The 20,070-nt window shown below is 35.4% G+C and overlaps 2 protein-coding genes across 3 annotated transcripts; one reads left to right on the plus strand and one right to left on the minus strand.

Moving 5' to 3' along the window:
- Nucleotides 1-2,927, plus strand: LOC140978653 (SEC14 cytosolic factor-like). 2 transcript variants are annotated; one of them, XM_073443848.1, is made up of 12 exons: nt 1-254; nt 368-396; nt 519-572; nt 800-883; nt 973-1,026; nt 1,136-1,213; nt 1,313-1,366; nt 1,496-1,555; nt 1,642-1,737; nt 1,851-1,952; nt 2,145-2,225; nt 2,315-2,927. In XM_073443848.1, exons 4-12 carry the CDS (start codon nt 881-883, stop codon nt 2,630-2,632), a joined length of 846 nt encoding a protein of 281 aa, XP_073299949.1. In that variant the 5' UTR covers nt 1-254; nt 368-396; nt 519-572; nt 800-880; the 3' UTR covers nt 2,633-2,927. The 2 variants fall into 2 exon arrangements, with proteins under 2 accessions (XP_073299949.1, XP_073299948.1); XM_073443847.1 differs by lacking the exon at nt 519-572 and having other exon boundaries at nt 2-254.
- A 444-nt stretch (nt 2,928-3,371) lies between these two features.
- LOC140978121 (sister chromatid cohesion protein PDS5 homolog A-like) lies at nt 3,372-18,842 on the minus strand. The gene is made up of 33 exons (XM_073442919.1): nt 18,598-18,842; nt 16,983-17,186; nt 16,720-16,901; nt 15,818-15,944; nt 15,511-15,729; nt 15,056-15,272; nt 14,835-14,980; nt 14,592-14,737; nt 14,129-14,278; nt 13,959-14,007; nt 13,674-13,865; nt 13,386-13,568; nt 12,631-12,785; nt 12,424-12,550; nt 12,132-12,281; nt 11,989-12,048; nt 11,767-11,903; nt 11,527-11,644; nt 11,281-11,412; nt 10,960-11,159; nt 8,989-9,139; nt 8,679-8,825; nt 7,700-7,780; nt 7,011-7,634; nt 6,818-6,922; nt 6,261-6,328; nt 5,639-5,690; nt 5,444-5,530; nt 5,294-5,331; nt 4,769-4,831; nt 4,539-4,687; nt 3,914-4,275; nt 3,372-3,823 (listed from the first exon to the last, which is right to left on the minus strand). The coding sequence occupies exons 1-33, from the start codon at nt 18,691-18,693 to the stop codon at nt 3,791-3,793; spliced, it is 4,950 nt and encodes a 1,649-aa protein (XP_073299020.1). The 5' UTR covers nt 18,694-18,842; the 3' UTR covers nt 3,372-3,790.
- Between the last annotated feature and the right edge of the window lie 1,228 nt (nt 18,843-20,070).

Raw genomic sequence — 20,070 nt, forward strand, 5'->3', positions numbered from 1 at the left:
TATTTGTATATAAAGCAAAGTCGAATCTTTACTTGTCTTGCTCTCTTTTTACTGATCTTCTTTCCTCCCACTTACCTTTATTAGAATATGCAAGTGAAGATTGGATTCTTGATGTATGCATAAGTTGTACGGTTGAGGACTTTCTTAGATCTTTCGGATTGCGGTTGTGGTGGCATAGTCTTTGTTGGGTTCAGCAAAAATGGCTGTGGTTTCCCAGGAAGCCATTAATGAATTTGAAGCATTAATGGAGAAAGGTTTGTTAAAACAACGTCTTTATTGAGCTTTCTTTCATGGTCCCATTACTTTATTTTTGTTATTACCTTCTCTTTAATTGATCTTTTCCCCTTTTATTTCGGATTTCATGCAGTTGATGAATCACTCAAAAGAACATTTCAGGTTTCTTTTTCCCTTTCCTGCTTATAAACTGTAGTCGTGATATTATCAGTCATGCATGTGTGTTCATGTACAGAGAGATATCGACGGACATAATTGTCTTCGGTTCTTTATAAATTTCACAGAGGCGACTATTGACTATTGAACGAGCTTGGAAACTTGTCCCTTAAAATTACGGAGTATGTGCTAAAAATTATTATTCTAAATTTGCCAAGTAATTTTGGATGAGCCAATGCGTACGCAGTCACAGTTGGCTGAATATAGCTTCTTCTTGGTTCTTGATTATGAGAAAGGAGAAAATATAAGTTTTAGCTCCCAGTTTGTTGCAGCAAAGTTTCATTTAAATATATAGTTAATCCCTTACGATTGTATGCTTGAAATCCGGACTGTTCAATTCGATACGCAGAATGTCCATCAAGGATATCCTCATGAAACTTTGACACGGTTTCTTAAAGCTAGAGAAGGAAATGTACCAAAAGCTCATACGATGGTTAGAGTTTTGACTTTTTAAAATTTCAGTTATCTTTAAATGTTCGTTTAATTTTTATTTTCTGATCGACGAGTTACTGGATATTTCAGTTGGTTGATTGTTTGAAGTGGCGAGTGCAAAACAACATTGATGATATGTTAAGTGTAAGTCAGACATCGCTCAGATGTAGTGTTCATGGAGTAACAAAGACTTTCATAAGATAAAAGTGTTGCCGTCGAGTTTTTTTTAACTCTTCTGCTCTTTTAACTGCAGAAAGTCATTGTTCCTGTCGATCTTTACAGAGCCATACGCGATTCACAGCTCATAGGACTGTCTGGTTACTCAAACGAGGTGAGGATTTGATGGAGCTAGAATGAGTTGTATTGATTATGTTTTTGCGTTGGTAAAAAATTCTAGGATCTTTCTAATAGCGGTGCCTTTTATTGATAGGGTCATCCTATCTTTGCTATTGGAGCAGGTCTGAGCACGTTCGACCGGGCATCAGTAAGTTTTGTTGTTATCTTTGAATTCTCATTCAGCGTCATAACAAGATCAAATATTCTTTGAATGTTCTTTTGCATTGGCTTGATACCCGATATTTAGTTGATCTGACAATATTTATCTTCATTTCAGGTTCATTATTATGTACAATCCCACATTCAGATCAATGAATATCGGGATCGTGTGATTTTAGTGAGCCGAAAAGCATTCTTTTTTTCCGATTATTTCCGTCTATTTGGACCTATATATAAGCATTCACCGGCCTCATTTTATTTTAGCCTGCTGCAACGAAGAAGTATGGGAAGCATGTTAACAAGTGCATCAAGATTCTAGATATGACTGGTTTAAGGATTTCGGCTTTGAACCAGATTAAGGTACATATATGCAGCAAGAAACTCCTAGTTCTTCAGCCTGTTGTTACAGATTGTTCTACCTCGATTCGTCATCTATAAATTTACATGGATTACCGTAATCTGTTCTCATGCAGATCTTGACTTTAATTTCTTCCATCGATGACATGAACTACCCTGAGAAAACACTAACTTATTACATTGTGAATGCCCCATATGTCTTCTCCGCTTGTTGGAAGGTCTGTTCACATTTTTATTGTTTCTCTAGCCATAACTAACTGCAAATTTCAAATATGTTAACGCTTAGTTTGAGTTAAAATATTTTGAATATCAATAAAATATTATCTAGGATGACCTAAACTGAAAAAGTTGATGGACTAGCATATTCTCTCTTTACATCTCCAATCACACGAACTTTCATTTGTTATCAGGTTGTGAAACCACTTCTGCAGGAGAGAACGAGAAGGAAAATCGATGTATTGTCTGGTTCTGGACAAGATGAACTATTAAAGGTAATATATCTAAAGATGAACTTCTCCTCTTCTTGACCACGAACTCCGACATGTCTCCTATGATGTTGAATCCAATGGTGTTTTTGCAGATGATCGACTATTCCTCCCTCCCCCATTTCTGCCAAAAAACATCAGGTTCTTCAAATCATTTAGATGTCGACGCTGAGAACTGCTATTCCTTGGAGCATCCCTTTCACCAACAACTCTATGCATACATCAAGCAGCAAGCATTGATGCTTGAACCCATTAAGCCAATAAAACACGGGTCGGTGCATGTTACCCTGCCTGAGGATGCTGATGGAATGATTGCCAAGACTTTAGAATCCGAGTTAGAGAAACTCACGGATGCAGATGGATCCCCTGAATCGTTCAAGGACCTAAGAATAATCGACAATCAAAAGTCCTAGAGAATCTCATTTTCTCTCTTGCAGATCACCAGTGTATAGTTATGGGAATGCTGAGGAGGAAGTGGCGTAGTTTTTTATATGGTTGATGGACCATGAGTTTGAAGCTGTGTAATAGATCTAAAGAGCATTAGTGTCTTCAATTTATATGAATATTCCACTAGTATAAGTTCAACAGCGGAAAGATGCACGCGCTTCTAGCGCTTTTTAATTCTAAAGGTCGGAGTGAAAACTATAATCTGTTTGAAAATTATGTGGATGACGACTTAATTTATTTTGAAAAGTTTTTTGGCATTCTTAATTTTATTTTATTTTTGTAAAAAAATACAAACAAAACCAATTATATGATATCAAGAAGAAAATGATTCTGCACTAAGTTTATTTATAATATTAATATATAATATTTGAATATCAATTATTTCGAATATCATTAAAAAAAAATTTTGTTTGGTTACCATAAATTTTAGGTGCAAAAATATATTTAATAACATGCTTATTTGATTATAATATTTTATATTGTTATACCCAACTTTTAACGTTTAGTCCAGAAAAATATCTAGGACAGGTTTGACTAGTTAACACTTCAATATTCAGCTTCACTGAAATCTATAATTTCATGTCAAACGCTAAAAGCTCACACAAACATCAAAAATGATTTAAATGTCGTTTAAAATAAGGGGTGAAAAAGATATAATTTATCAAAACGCGGTACAAAACAGGTCCAAGTTTATGATCACGTGTATGCCAGAATAAATAAATAATTCTCAAATATTTGAACAGAAGATTTAGTTCGACAACAAATCTTAAGAAGCACAATACAAATAAAGTAACCTAACTTTGATGAATTTTGGATTTACATTCAATCAGGAAACTAAGCTACATAGACGGCTAAGGTACCACGACCTTTTGATGTACATAGACCTCACAAGTTACAAATACATAAACTCAATTGCCATAACCAACTGCAGACAAAGTGTTGTAGGAATGAAAACTTCTATCCTATAACCTGAACGTCTATGGTATGTTTTAATCTACTGCAGGGGAAATGCACTTAAATTTATATCCGTCACCTGTTCAGCAGCGATATCTCTTAAAGTCAATTTACCTACTGCATAATGAATGCTGGATTGCAGAAGCAGGTTAACTATTATCTGCATGGCCTTATTTTTTTCCAGCACGTTGTATCCATGTACTCTGCATTCGAAAAAAGAGAAGATAAGTATGCATGGGTCAATACAGAAAAATGCATGATGCTCAGAGCATAGAGCGGAAATTGTGGAGCACCAGAGTCTCGTCATCAGAAAGCTCTGCATCAGCAAGAGAAGTAGGCGATTTCTGGTCAGCTTCATCTGTGAGTGCGGGGCCATCCATGGTGTCCGGTTCGTCATCTTTTTTGCCAGACTGTTCTTTGATCTGATCTAGATGCTTCATGTCTGAAGAAGAAACTGCTTCATCATCAGATCCATCAGCATCGAGTGGAGATCCACCAACATGATCACTTTGAGTGTCTTCAGAATCATTGTCTTCCTCTTTGGACTCTTCTGCATCACTCGAACCCTTCTCACCATCTTTCAGTTGTTTATTGTCGATGTCAGATGGCTTCTCTGCGGATAAAACTTTACCAGATTTTTCATTCTGCTCCTGCTCTAAATAGTTTTGAAACAACGGGAAGAAAAAGTCAATCAATAGAGAACATAAAACCTGTAAAAACTGAAACTGACAAAAATAAGCAAACTGCACAACAAGAAGACTCGTAAATGGTAAAGTGACAGCTTTTAATCTAGGTATCCACTTATAGTAACAAATTAAGTGAGGTAAAATCAAGCATTGGCAAAAGCAACCATCAAATATTACAAAACTGGTTTGCTAAACTTCTGGATATACGATGGCCAACAGTTTGATTCTTCACCTGAATCTGATTCAGTCATGGAAGGTTTGGTGAATTCAAGATTAACATCTGAACTTCCCATAGAAGATTTGACCTTTAACATAGTCTTTTGTTTTTGCTTTGGACTTTTGCGTGGAGTTCTTTTCCCTCTGACTTGAGATGATGGAGATCTGCAAATCCATAGAATTACATAATGTAATTACAAAATAAAGAAGTAATCTGAGACTGCTGGGTGGCAATAACCAACTTACTTCTCTTCAGCTTTTTTCTCCAGTTTTATGCCTCCTGTAGCTTTGCTTTTCTTCCCAGATGATCTGCAAAGTCAATGAACTGAGAACACATCCAAGTATCTAGCCTCTGGCAGCATAAAAAGCACACTCAAAGATGTATAAAAATGATCGACTAAACAAACATAACCAAAAAAATGTGCATTAGGCTTTGTCATCCCTAATTCTACGGCACCATAAAGATGCTTAACAAATACTCAGTTCCTATGCATCATTACATGGGCATTTTGAACCTTAACTGCGTTTTAAAATAAATATAGAACGATTAAAATAAAGCTGTGGGGTAAGATGGACATAAGGGTGGCTAAAAATCCACTGAGGGGAACTTGAACTTCCGCTATTGTTATTCTTAGTTGCAAAAAATTTCACCAGAACACAAATTTAAAGTCAAACTCATAAACAGAAATTGATGGAGAGAGGAAGATGAATGATTGAATGCGCATCACAAACGCATCACTGTCTGTAAAATATTATGAAGGCAACACTTACGCTCCTTTAGGACGAAAGCTCTTTGATGAACTAGATCGCTGCACACGATGTTGAAGACATTGTTAGGTCTCGCGCAAGAAGATTTACTTGACAGAATTGATAATAGAATAACTTTCTCATAGGACAAAAAATAGTTAGAGTGTGTTAGACCTTGTCACTTTTTTTGCCATTATCAACAAGTTCCCAACGTTCTTTGTCTAATCTAAGAACTTCCACATCTCCATCCTTGTATAATATCTTCAAGTCAAATTGATCGAAAAAAGAACTGTCATGATATTCTAGCAAGAAAACAGGAAAATAATCTACAGCATGGTACAAGATTACGAGGCTCAAAATTCAGCTCACCACGTGCTTCTTTTTCTCCGTATCAAAAGATTTCACAATACCTTCGTAAAACCTATTAAAATTCATACAAGGACAACATTCAGGAACAATTTTAAGATTTCACTTAAAAGCAGTGAATGGAAAATTTATCGTACCAACATGAAACATTGACAACAGACTGCAAGTTTAGTCTGACCCACTCTTGATGGATGAAATTGTTAAAAAGCCAATCATATAAAGTGGGGAAGAGGTAAAAAAAACAATGACAGAGAAGTTCATATTTGGATTAAGTGTCGGTAAATCACGCACGGTTTACCAAACCTGGAAGATGATCATGCAGCCATAGAAGGATAAACTGCAAAGAAAATGATATCCCCAATTCCTCATTTTCTTTGTTATCGGTGAAGGTCGGTGGTGCTATGAGCCATGAGGATTAACAAGGCTTGGTGCTAAAACTATTCTCATATAAAATTCGAAGCAACGGTTAAAATGCAGACTGATTCTGAGGAAACACTTCAAGAGTGTTAATATTACACGGAGAATTTTCTGATGCTCACCACAAGAATGATATCTCAATTCCCTTACCTCCGGAAACAAAATTGTGAAATGTAGATCATAGAAACAAACAAAATCAAGAACGTACTGCTTATCCATTGGCCACCAAACTTTTATCGTGCAATCAACTAAATCCTCCATGGAACTTTGGTTGTCCTGGGTTGTAAACAAGATTCAAGTAAATTTAAGTTTAACAGAAGATATGATTTCTTTTCAAACAGATGCAGTAAGAAACAAGAAAAATCTCATAAATATATTTGAAAAAAGGAAAATATTTCTGATCCATATACACAATTGGTTCAAGAAAAAGTCAAGTTCAACACAGTTGTAGATCGTATGGTTCAGAAATATCCAACCAAGCCTTTGAACAGGGATCAGGAAAATTCCAAGCACCACTGCCAAGACAGTCAAGCCGTGAGCGTGGGGGAAACTGGCTTCCATGCTGTACATTTGATTGATTAACTGTGTTTTGCTTTTCCCACCAATCATTGGTGCATGTGCTAGGTTTCATAGCTCATACATACTCTATGTCAAGTGTACCAGTAAATGATAACTTTAAAGTAGAAGCAAGTAAGGTTGGAAACATAACATGTCTGCATTCACACATAAACCATCTAAAGAAACACTGAAGATAGGACAAACAACCTTTTGTAATCCTGCGACACTTTTTTCTTTTTGCTTCTTCACTGATCCTATGTTGGAATAATTAGTTCGGTGTGGGCTAGAAGAATTTGTGACTTTCTTAGGCTTCTGCAGCATATTAAGGAAAAGTGAGATCAAGAAATAATAATCATGAAGCATCACGCATTCTACAAAATTCATCAGTGTAAGTGCATACCTTTGCATCAACACTTGATTTATCAAATGCATCATCATCTCTGTAGGTTCGTTTACTTTTCTGCTTTGGCACAGAGCTGGGTTTATTTTTTATACAATCAACTAACAACTCTGACTCTGGAGGTTCAGAAGTTTTTTCTTGCACAGAATGATCTTCTGAACTACTTGGAAGTTCCTTGTTAATTCTGCTTGAGTCATTAACAATTTCTTCCTGATTTCCATCAGTATGCCCCTTGGAAACTTTTGAAGCAAATGCTGGACGAGACTTGTGAGCTTGAGCAGATGATGACCTCCGACGTTTAGGGACAGTAACGTTGGTTGTTTCACCTAACATTGATTTCCTCTTTTGAAGCTTTTGGCCGCTTCTCTTTTTGTTGACATATTCATGTCCATTGCTTGATTCCAACTTGCTACTTGTACCCAGATCAGAATTTATTTCCTTAACCATCTCCAGGATATCAAAATTACTCCCTTTTGCTGCTTCAGCAGGTGAAGACTCACTCTTCACCTCTTTTCTTGTCTTTGCTATTTTGGCCTTCAGACGTTTCATTAACTTGCCCAATGGCATTTCACTGCCCTCACTGTCACTGTCCTTCATGATGTCATCCTCAGCAATTTCCGAAATCTGAAGTTCAAAGACTTACTTTAGTTAATTGAAAACAGATACTAAACACTGCATAGAATTCTTACAATTCCATTAGCTTCCAGTTTGAGTGATTCAAAGTGAGCCAATACATTCTCCTCAGCCAACCAGGTTTTTGCTTCACCAACCTAACATACAACAGCATGAGAGGTCATCATAAGGCTAAAATTTTGCCAAGTCGGTGTAAATAAATGAACACCAAACATTTATCAATAAGAAGAGCACTTGGAAAAGGTCACGACTCCTAATAATCACATTCCTGAATGCGACTAAGTGCACATTTAAGCACACTTTTCCACCGTTTTAGGTATGATGGATCCCACTTGAATGAATGCTTTCAAATTATTCTTAGAAGTTCTCTACATCGACAACCGCAAATCATTTTAATGATCTTTGATATAATATAACCATTTTGAAACATATACATCCTTAAGGGGACTGAATTATCTAAGAAATAAAGAAACCTCAAAATATATCAGCAACAACATCAATGTTCCTACATAATACTTCCAGAAAACTAACTCATGCATAAGAGAGAATCAAGGTAGCACACCACATGATAGTAGCTTAAGCATTCGAGATTTACATTATAATCGAGCTGAAATCAGATTTTTATGCAGAGACTTAGAGGAGGACCAAATGCCTAATATAAAACTGAACATGAAAAAAAAAAAATTCAAGCTGGTAATTTCACTTGACAACTCGACAGAAATGTAGAAGATGACACTTGTTAGGAAAACTTAGGCGCACAAAAGCAACATAAAAAATGTAGAGCTTTGGTTGTTAGCAACTAGCATATCCCTAACTACATTGTTATTGCTCCAAATTACTAATATTAAGAACATAGGATACCAAGTGTAACCCGGTATGGCAACTGAAAGAGAAATTTCATTTAAACAAAACTTGCTTCAGATCTAAATATATCCTAGTAGGGAGAAGGAAACATTAATCATCTTGCTATTCATTCATCTCATGTAGACACATGGTGGATGACAAGTATGGAAAAGAGAGTTTAATTACACATACCAGGGAGTCACTATCTTCTTTCTTCTCGACCAATTTATAAAGCACGGGAGGTAGGGTCACTGATGCACTTGAGTTTTGAGGAACGGTTTCTTTTGAAACTAACCTCTTGATAATCGACATTCCGATATCGCATAAAGCATACGAGTTCTGTGATATATAATTTCAAATTATAACTAGAATCAGAACAACAATACCTCACAAGCATTTTAACCATGGCATTCTTCTCATTTTATTCTTATAGTTTGACTCTCAAAAAAATTTCGTCGGTTACAGCATTAAAAGACAAACTCCATAATTCTTGATATCAAACCTTGGATTTAGTTGAATCAAAAGCATCCTCAGAGCGCTTGATTTGTAGAAAAAATGAATTCAACAATGAAGTACTCTCCTCGTCCTTGCTAATACTGACTTCAGACTTACCATCTCCATGTACCAGCATAGACAGAAACAAATATAGCTGCCTGAAACAGATATAATATAAACAAAATGCATGTAAAACTCCACTCACAACCATAGCAATGCAGGTATGTCATAGTCTTGTTATTACTGCAATTTACTGGGACTAGCGCTGATTCTTATTGGATTTGTCATTTGTCTCGTGCATTTCCACGAGAATGTGTATTACAATTCTTTCAGTAAACAAACATAATGAATGCAAAGTAAACAGTAGGACTAGGATCATTTGTGGTTTAGCCACAGAGCTAAAATAATGCACGCTTGGATTGAAGCCAAGTGTGTATCATACAGTTAATGGCTGCATACTTGCTACATAGTTAACAATGTCCTGAATAGCATAACTTTAACATGCATCGGTTTTGTACCTACTAAGAGCACATCCAATGTTAGCAGTAATACCTGTTATATTTCAATGCATGTCAGAAATTAATCTGAATCAAGAAACCGAAAAATAATACCACATATGATATACCAAACTGAAACATAACTGTTCTATATACACATTAATAAGAGCATTCTTGTTTAGTGATTCCACTTTCAATGTTGCACTCCTTTTTTGAACCACAAAGCTTTAACATCAAAAAACCAAAATAAAAAACAAAACAAAATATAAGGCATACCTCGCTACCCTCAGAGCTCAGGCATGATAGAAGACACTTTTCACAACTATCCATAGTTCCACACATGCAAACCACAAAACATTTCAATAAAAATTTTATGTGTATATACTTTGGTAATTTGGGTTTAAGAAGTTGGTGTTTTGAAGTTTCAACAGCAGCAATGCGCCTCAAATTCTCTCCAACGTTTTTTTTTTCTTGCAGAGGTAGAAGAGATCACCACATCTTATCTTTCCAAGTAGCAATTATTGATTTTACAGTCAGTCACTTTCACTCTTCCATCAAATAGAGTAGAACTTATCGAGGTCAACCCTTTTAAGTTACGCCAATAATCTACATCAGGACTTTACAACATTGACAATCGAAAGTTATATATTTTCCAATTTAATTATTGTCTATTGGATGACTTCCTGTTTACAACCATCCAAATGTTATTGTGAATCAAAAGGCCCACAGAAATCAGCACTATGCTGTCCGAATCAATTTTAGAATCCTATGCTTTGGCCATAAGGCTGTAAAAGTTGCATTGAAGAGTAAAAAATAAGCACAAAATACATTTGTTTCTAATTTAATATGAAACCTGACCACAATGGTTAGCATCTAAATAATGTAATATGTCGTTCTACCGTAATCAAGTAAATCAAATCTCAACTATTGATTTTATCTACAATCATTTGGTTTCAGTGGTTTTGCAGTCCCATATCAAATAATTGTTAATCAAAACTTCAAGAGCCATATAAAATCTTACGACACATACGAGAAGCTAATAATAATGAAGTAAGGGTGTTGGTTGCGAGTGATTATACACTTAAATCTGAAAATTCCAAAACAAAAGTTCACAAAGACCGATTTGATGATTTTTAAACACAGTTACTCATGTTTCTAAATACCTCAACACATGAGTTCCACATGATGGACTTAAATTTAAAATTGTCATTTCAAATTCATATATCTATAAAGGATTTGAAAATCTATGTGAATCCACAAGAGAAAATTCAAAGGAGAAAATTCAATCGCGATGCAGCAGCCATTGAAAGAGGTAGAAATTTCAGCGTGAAAACCATTAGCTCACTTCTAATTCCAAAAGTGTGACTATTCACGACAAGACTTCAAATAAATAATTACAAACTGTGTATTCTTTACACGAACTGTTTTAACTTCTTTGAATGAACCATAATTGAAAATCATAAATGTCAATCAAAAATTACCTGTACAAAACTTCAAACATTTTGACATCTTTGCATTCATCAACATTAGGAAATGTACGATGATGAGCAAGGGAATGGACCACGTATGGGAGAATGTATTCTGGATAAAACTGTGAAGAAATTCCATCAGCCTGTGAGAGAATTTGGCGTGCTCTACTTTGCCAACACATCTGAATGATATCACTCAAATTGCGTTTGTTCTGTCATATATATGAGAATTCCATTAAATAATTTCAAAACATAAATGTGCTAAGGTGCAGATTCATGTTATGGATCTATCTATATATATTAAAAACACAATAAACACGAAAGTGCACATACCTCTTCCAAATCAGACTGCTGGGAAGTAAAATCAAGCAGGAAGGCACATGCATACTTGGGATCTAAAATTCTGTCTTTTGCATATTGATGAACCTTGTTGAGAAGTAGTCTATTTACCTCAGGAAAATCATCCTACAAACACCAAAGAGTTGAGAGAATGAGAAAACATCAATTAACAGCTTTAAGGTAACAGCAACTAGGAAAGTAATCCACAAGAAACCAAATATTTTCATGCAAATACTCCACCTCCGATGTTTTCAAGGTCAGATAAAAGACATCAACGGGAATTTTATGCTCCCAGTGTTTGGATAGGCGAAGCACAGCTTTTGCTGCGGCAAGCTTCAAATGCGCCATATCAACCAAACTGCAATGCGGAGAAAAACAACATTAACTAGAAGCTTTTAAGAAATTTTATGTTAGAATGAGTAAAATTGCAGGAACACTACCTCTGTATAGAAATTCGTATACGCTATACTGCTTAATTACCTTGATTTAATATCCCTTGAGTATTCACCAAATGTAAGTATATTCTTGAGGATTAGAACAAGGTCATCAATACCAGAACGAAGGTGAGCATCTTTGACGGGCAAATAGCTCTTGACCAAAGCTTTAACCCCAAAAACCTATACACAATTCCCAGCATGTGTGAGCATTGAGCAATATGAACAATATTTAATGGCTGAAATACAAATAATCTGGGAAAAAGACCTTTAAGGAACAAAGTTCACTTCTACCATCCCAAGAATCATTTGCCTGGTTTCCTGCTACCTGAGAGAGATGCAAGTTTTACATTAAATTCATAACAATAAAAGAGAATACAGGATGTGAAATTCTTATCTGAAAAGGCATACTTGGCTGCACTCCAGAATGTTTTCCTTAACGAACTTCTCAACTTCCCTTTCTCTTGTTTCGAACACTGGCATAGCAGCTTGAGCTATACACCCAAGAGACTGGAGCACAGCAGGTAAATGTGACTTATCTTCAAGCATATCAACCAGCCTCTATTTATTTGACCCAAAAACACAGACTGAATCATCAATATTTACCAAAAATCACATGCGAAAAATAACAGCATAAAATAGAATAGAGAAGCCGCAGATGGGAACGGGACAAGATAATAGATTAACATAAGTAAATGGAAACCTTGTAAAGAACAGAAAGTGACATGAGTCCATCATCTTTTGTTATGGATGCCAGTGCGTGGACAGCATATTTGGCCTGCCTTCGGCTACCCTCAATGCATATGCGCTCAAGAATAAGGTCTAGTGATCTATGAACAGAATTACATCATTTAAGAAAAAACACAAAATAAAATGAAGATCAATGCCAGACATATTGTAAGATTCAGACCTTGACGAAACTCCCAGCTGTTCACGGATAGTTCCCCCAGCCTTTGCAAGAATATGCAAAGTACCTTCCTTTATTATTTCATTGTCATCCTCGAGAAGATGTACCAAATCTTCTTCTATTCCAGCAAGCATCGAAGGACAAAAACGTGCAAGAATCTAATCATGGCATCGTCCAAAAGTATTTCAAAACCCGAAGTTACAAAAATAGCTTGGAGTAAGAAGCACAAAATATTGATGTAAAAAAATTTTCCTGTGGCAGAGGACTCGATAAAAACATAGTTCGTATTTTTTCCTTGGACGTTCCATGGTTATAATTATAAACGAGATTCATAAGAGTGCCAAGCCAAAACAGGAAATCAAAGAGTCGTATCAATGAGAATTTCATTTAAGATGAACATTATAAACGCGTTTCAGCTCTTAAATAGCTTATTTTGAGGTTTGCTTCCAGCCAACCAACCGACATAAGCATGACAGATATTATTGAATTTTTATGTGTGAAGAGTTTTGACCGATTTCAATAACATATGGATGGGCATCTGAATGGAAATGACCCTCACAATCTACTTGATGCAGACTCATAGGTACTGGTTCAGGACTTGATAGTGATTGTTAAACTGGGTTTGGGTACACGTGTTTGAGCAATTTTCTGTCCAATATAATAATTAACCAGAAAGATATACCAAAGTGTAAACATCATTGTATCATGAAACATTTGATATCTTTATACTCACACACTGAATAATCTATGAATCGTACCACAAGTATCGTCATGCAGGACAAAATCAACTCATGACTCCCAGATGATTTCTGTACACCAGCCTCCAGAAGAATTGCTTTAACATGATCCTTGTTGAAAAGTAAACAAGAGCATTTCAAAGAAAGACTGCTCAGAAATTCGTAAAGCCGATGCTTTGGGCCAAGGATGCTCAATAAATCATCCTGCATGGGATTGAAAAAGCCAGAGAAGCCCTCACACATTGGTTTGCAAACACTTCTAAGCTAAATTCTTTTTTAAAATGATTTCAACATCAGCAAATATCTCACCCGTGAACAACAGGCTTGAAGCCAGCCAGTGTTTGAATCAAGAAGCTGTGTCAAAATTTTCCATATGTTGGAATCTTTTAATTGGTCGAGAAGCTGAAAATTCTCCTCTGTCTTTGCTGGATCAATGAAATAACGGGACATAACACGGAAACAGAACATGACTTTTTTTTGAAGCTCCGCCACATCACCTTCCTGAATACAAGTCAATATTTAATATTATTTATCAAAGACCTTAATAATATTACTAACCACGGAATCAGAAAAGGATAACTCATTATCGCAAACCTGAGACGACAGTCTAAGGGATATGTACTTCTGCATCTCTTGCTGCAACCTACAACACAATTAATAATCTCACGAAGCCGGCTTATATTATTTCATGTAAGTTGAACAAAATATAAAGTTTATCAACAAAAGCCCCAAAAAAATTGTAAACAAAGGGGCTTTGGGCAGACCTTTGTTTCTGCTCCAAAATCTTCTCAAGAGCCTTCACTTCAACTTTGTCAAATCCAGAGAAGATCCTTATCCAATTTAGCACCTTATCTTTAATGGAAAAATCTGCTGGAAACAAAGAAAGAGATAGGATTGGTTCAACTATATCTGACCTGCATGAAAGATTAGGACAGTCAGCATGACATGAAAATAGCAAATCTGCAAGGCAAAAATTATCAGCCAACTGGTATATCATCTAGCCTATGTACCCACGTTTCCTTCAGTAGTTTGAATATAAATAACAACTCCATGATTTATCATAACATGGTGCAGTGGAGACCGTTATTAGAATAACAAACTTCATAGTTCATTCGTAAGGAGTTGATCATCAAACACGCTAATTTATTTGAAAACTTATATTCAGGCCCTTTATACACTTAATGGAAAAAAAACTAAATCTACTGCAACCACAAACCAGCAAGTTACCTAAAATCTTTATCATAAAAGCATCTCAAAATTTTCCCAACAATCCAATCATGTTCAGCATTCTTTTTTGAGTCACTGGACTTGTCAAAGCAAGATGCTCTGTAGATGTCAGCTAATCTCTCTAGAGTATATCTTTTGACCAGAATCTGCATTCATATAGCAAAAATAAATTGGAAAATGAGCACCGCAGTGGCCAAATATGAACCACCAAAAGGATGCACATACAAAATTAACCATACATACAGATTTATCACGAAGACGTTCCGCTACCAGCTTGATTGTTTCAACCTGTATAGATGATAGGGCATGGCATGCCACATCACAAACAATACAGACAACTTGCTTGCGAACATTTTCATCATAATCTAACAATCGATCACTGAGTGCAGCTGGAAAATATTAAATATGAAGAATCAAATACCACACAAGTATATAATTGACAACAGCTGCTCAAAATTCCTTACAGATTATTTGAGGAGCTTCGACTCGTGAAGGATTTGCGAGAAGAAAAGTCTTTACATGCTCAAGGACAGACATTCTGACCTCCACCACTCTATCAGTCATTCTTTTCAAAAACTCCAAAAACACAGGCTGGAATGAGTCAGAAATAGTAGATTCTGGCTGAGTAAAGAGGTCACCCACTAATCCCACCGCTTTCAAACGAACGTCCAGTTGATCACTCTGTTGACGCCAAACATATCCAATTATGACGAGTAGAAGATCTATGAAAATAACTCTAAAAACAGATACCCAGTCACAATCATTAGTCACTGTTGCTTACTCTAAAACAATAATACAGATGACATCATGCCGTCAAATTCAGAAAGAAAAACATAATCTGTCAAGTCATTGCATTCTGAATATTTTGTTTGCCAACATAGAACAGGATAAAAGCACAAAAGAATTTGAGTGTTATTACCAGAAGCTCTCCGGTAAGATAAGGAACAACTCCAGATAAGATTTGAGGAGCACAACGGCCAACATCATAGAGTACTCCGTGATAATTAATCTCAGAATTCAGGAACTTCTTGTCTCCAGACATTGATGAAATAATAAACTGCTTTATGCCAGGTTCCAGTTTTCCCGCACAATGCTCTATCACATTCATAGCAAGCCTCCTTGCAGCTGAGTTTATGTTCTAGCAGCAAAAGTTTCAAAGTTAAACTCTTGTTGGAAAGGCATTCAAATTGGCAAACTTTCTGTGAGACCAAAACATATATTCTTACCTCATTTTTCGGGCCTAAAGCAGACAGTATAATAAGTAAAAGGTTCTCTGGTACATCCTCGCTTTCTTCAAAGAGAACCTCCATAATTGTCTGCATTGAAGTCAAAGCATTCTCAGGATGCTCATCACTGCATGCGGAGAAAAAACACATCCTTAAGTCAATACACACCGTAAAGCCATCATAAAGGATCCATATCAATTATCTCGAAAGATGTAACTTTGTTTTAATGAAAACCTTCAGGAATCAACTCCTGTATAGCAATGTTTAAGGTTAGATTCACAAGCTGCATAGAACAACTGCTTTCATTTTTGTAGCAATAAGAGGTCAAAATATGCACCAAGTTTAGATGCACCTTATAATTTTGACAGCATCATATATTCTCTTTCCGCTTTTACAATGTTTGAGAACTTTGCATTGAAAAGGATACATTACAATCCACACCCCCCCCCCCCCCCCCCCCCATCAAGCCCAAACCCTGAGTCAGTGAACATCCAACTAGATGTCCAGAATGTTATTTTACAGTATTTTAATTTAACAAGCAGCTATCATACACAAAGGAACATATATAAAAGTGATTAGCACCTTCTCTCATCCCCCCTCAGGTCTTTGTAGGTGAGTAGAATGTACCACAGATCAACATATTTTCCCAAATATTCAACATTTAAACTGAACAAATTTTTTAATAAATCAAGGTAGGTGCATCTATCAATGAAGAAAGAAAGTTAACAAACAATGAAGAGGCACAGCATTTCATTTTGTGCACAGGTGTGAAATATCCAAAAAATATAACATACTTTGTCTGAAATGGGTCAACATTTATAGAGAAATAATAAGCTGGTAAGAGCCTTGTGAATAGACATTATTTGACTGCGCATAGAGATTTAATATCAGATGGACCGTACCTAGCAACTTTGAAGAAAGTATTGAACATTTCATTTACAAGATCATCACACTCAAGATCCAGCATCACGACACAAGATCTATATCTTGCCAACGTTTCAAGAATTACTACTCTCCTTCCAAATGATGGGCCATTTATATCATTTAAGCCGCTGAAAGTACCCACGATTAACTCAAAAATATCCTGTAATAGATTAAATAGCAATCGGTTAGAATAACCTGAAGTTGATACCTCCATTCGATCGATATTTTAAGTGAGATGTACCTTTAGAACATCATCATCATAAGGAGCCTCTGGTGCAGTAATTCGAGTTATTTCACAGATACATACAGCTACAAATAGCTTAACCTCTCGATCTTGATGCTTTACAAGTTCTGGCTTGGCGATAGAAGTTAAAAAAGCATCCATGGACTCCATTACGGACTTTGGTGGTGTTTGATCTAGTTCGGAAAGACAAGATGCACCTTGCTGCATGTGAAGGAGACAGTTATAACTGTTACTAAGCAAAGCAATAAGTTGAGAGTCCAAATAACTTAATGCAGGCAACTGACACAAAACACTTCCAGTTCTAAAGTCCATCAGAGCCGAGTAAAATTTTAAATTTGTGAAACCAAATTTGTGGGGTATGCAAAACCAAAGGTAATCATCGAATGTATCTGTATAAATATATACACAGAAAACAAGAATACAAGGATGAGTGGACATCTCCGATTAAACTGTGTAGCCACGGGCCTGGAATTAACAAATCAAGATCTCAGAAGTTAGAGTCACTGAGTAAACTAAAGCTTTGATACATAAATTTCAGTGAAAAACTGGACTTGTTGAAGGAGCTAACGAGTAACAGGAAATGAATGTGTAACATGACAAATGACCCCATATGATAAAATAACTCAAAATATTCTTGAGACACTTGGTTAAAAAAGCCCAATATATCTCACTAACTACGCTAAGTTATAAAGACGTTTTGTTTATCGTCCACACTAAACCATATCAATTTCTAAAACAAATTATTGGCATAGGGACACGTGATGCCTTCATGAAATGCATGATTTTCCCTTCTCCATGACTTTTACTTGGTCCACTTTAATCATCAGGTACAACTACACATGGCAGAGTTTTTTTGGAAAAAAAGTGTTTATACAACAGTAGCTAGAACTATGCTTCTATACAGAAGTGTTCATATTCTTCTCTGTTTTGCATAAATGCATAGATGCACAAGCATGATAAAAATCTCGAAAAGGGGGTCTTGAAGAGAATAACTTCAGAATCCAGTGATTTTCCTTGTATGCAGTCACATTTTTCAAAAGTCCCCGGGATCAACAAAGACATATAAAAATTAGTAGTAAAAATTTAACCCAAAATAAGAAGATTTACTATTTATTGATATTATTCAAAGTAATATTCTTGCAAAGATGAAGCTTTCTGCCTTCAGTCCCCCTCCCATCCGCCACCCACCACCTAAAAAGAACTAGGACAGAAGAAAATGAGTAGAGCAAAACAATCAGATTCAGACCCTATAAAAAAACGACATTGAACCCCAACAAGCACCAAGTAGGTCTCGATCAAAACACCAGAATGCTCCTGCAAGTTGACCACATGGACATACAAAAAAAGGACAATCACAACACGACAGAAGTTACAAATTTGAAATACAAAGACTCGAACTTTTCGTTTCACACGAACAATTGAGCTGAATATTTCCGCGAAGGAACCCTAATTCCCTACCAATTTCACGAAGCCTCCACTTTCAAAATGAAACAGACATAAATCCACAAATGTGACTTCGCACCGAACACGTCAAAAAACGCACAAAATACATGCTTCCACCATAATTCAAACGCAAGCCAGGCATTTAAATTTCATAAGGAAAACATTTTACCTTCAAGACCTTAATGAGAGCGTCTTTCGAAGCTGGAGGACTTTCCAGCTTCTCACCCAGCTCTCTCAGCTGCTGTTGCAGCTGCTTAAGAGCCATAAAATTCAAAATTTTCTCACACCTTGGAATTTCAATCAGCAGGATTCACTGCGTTTTTTTAGTGTGTTCTACTCTGTGTGTGAATTGGGGCTTTTCATGGGTGGTTCTAACAAGTGAGAAAGCGCGGCCGTTCATGGGTTCACCATCAACAGTTAAAGTCGATGTTTAATTTGAGGTCTTTTGCAATTATGCCCTTCTAATTTATTTTATTTTCACTTTCAACTCCCATCTTTTCTCTCTCTCTCCATGAACAAATATGACCTTTATTTTTTATTTCTTTCTCGTGAATTCTGAAGATAATAATAATTATTATGTTATATATTAATTTTCAAAAAAAATATTTTATATAATTTTGAAATAACCCGCTAAGATAAAAAAAATTAGTTATATATAATGCGTGATCTTGATAAATATAACATATAATTTGCGTGGATAATAACGATAGGTCTTAATTTTAAAACCTAATGATCCTCGTATTTGAAATAAGTTTATGATCGATTTTTCAAAAATACAATTTTATAATAAATATACCACAAAATGGGTTAGAAATAGAAATGGAACCAATTAAAGATCATCGAAATTTTGAAAAATGATTCTTTACCCAAATATCTCTTATTTTTGTCAAAAAATCTGTAAAGTACGAGATTTTACTAGGAAAACTATAAAGAAAAATATAATATTAAAGCATGATCAACAATTGGTCATTTATGGTGTGTGATCTTGATGATATTTGTGATATAAAAATATTTTATTCAAATGGATAATTAGATATTATCATATCGGTGATAACAATTTATATTTTAATCTTTAAAATATGTTAATAATTTTGAAATAACATATATCGAAAGTTAGTTATATATAGTGTGTGATCTCCATGACATATGACATGTGATACAAACTAAAATGGATGGTTTGATGCTACCTTGTGGATAATAACACTCCAAATTCAATATCATATAAATTTTAGATGTTAAAACATGTTGATTCGTGTCGACATTTGAAATAATCGAGGTTTAAGATTGAAATTTCATACTAATACAACAAGCAAACTTCTCAAAAATGCAATTTGTAATAAATATACACAAAAAGATATTTAAAAATAAACCAATTACGAATACATGAGCAAATTCTTATCATTTGTTTCAAAATCCAAAATGTGAAGATTGAACATTGCAGAAGGAATGCAAACCAGGTGACAAATGAGTTAGCTCGACATAGTTCTCGGAAACGTAGACAGTTTTATTCGTACGTCATTTAGTTGTTTATCGTCAAAGTTGTAATTCATGACTTATTGAATATGTAATGAAAATGATTTTAATCAAAAAAATAAAAAAAACAAACCAATTAAAGTTCGTCTCTTTTTTAGGATTCTTTACT

Source organism: Primulina huaijiensis, chromosome 6 (assembly GCF_012295235.1).
Source record: "Primulina huaijiensis isolate GDHJ02 chromosome 6, ASM1229523v2, whole genome shotgun sequence".
Classification (NCBI taxonomy): Eukaryota; Viridiplantae; Streptophyta; class Magnoliopsida; order Lamiales; family Gesneriaceae; genus Primulina; species Primulina huaijiensis.

Bases quoted from the DNA above. Each gene is read 5' to 3' on its own strand.
- LOC140978653 (XM_073443847.1), top strand. From the start codon at position 200: ATGGCTGTGGTTTCCCAGGAAGCCATTAATGAATTTGAAGCATTAATG. The intron at 255-367 runs GTTTGTTAAAAC...GATTTCATGCAG, and splicing joins TGAAGCATTAATGGAGAAAG to TTGATGAATCACTCAAAAGA. The intron at 1,738-1,850 runs GTACATATATGC...GTTCTCATGCAG, and splicing joins CGGCTTTGAACCAGATTAAG to ATCTTGACTTTAATTTCTTC.
- LOC140978121 (XM_073442919.1), bottom strand. From the start codon at position 18,693: ATGGCTCTTAAGCAGCTGCAACAGCAGCTGAGAGAGCTGGGTGAGAAG. The intron at 15,730-15,817 runs GTAAGAATATAT...TTTTGCTGCTAG, and splicing joins CTTTAGGCCCGAAAAATGAG to AACATAAACTCAGCTGCAAG. The intron at 5,531-5,638 runs GTGAGCTGAATT...TTTGACTTGAAG, and splicing joins CGGAGAAAAAGAAGCACGTG to ATATTATACAAGGATGGAGA.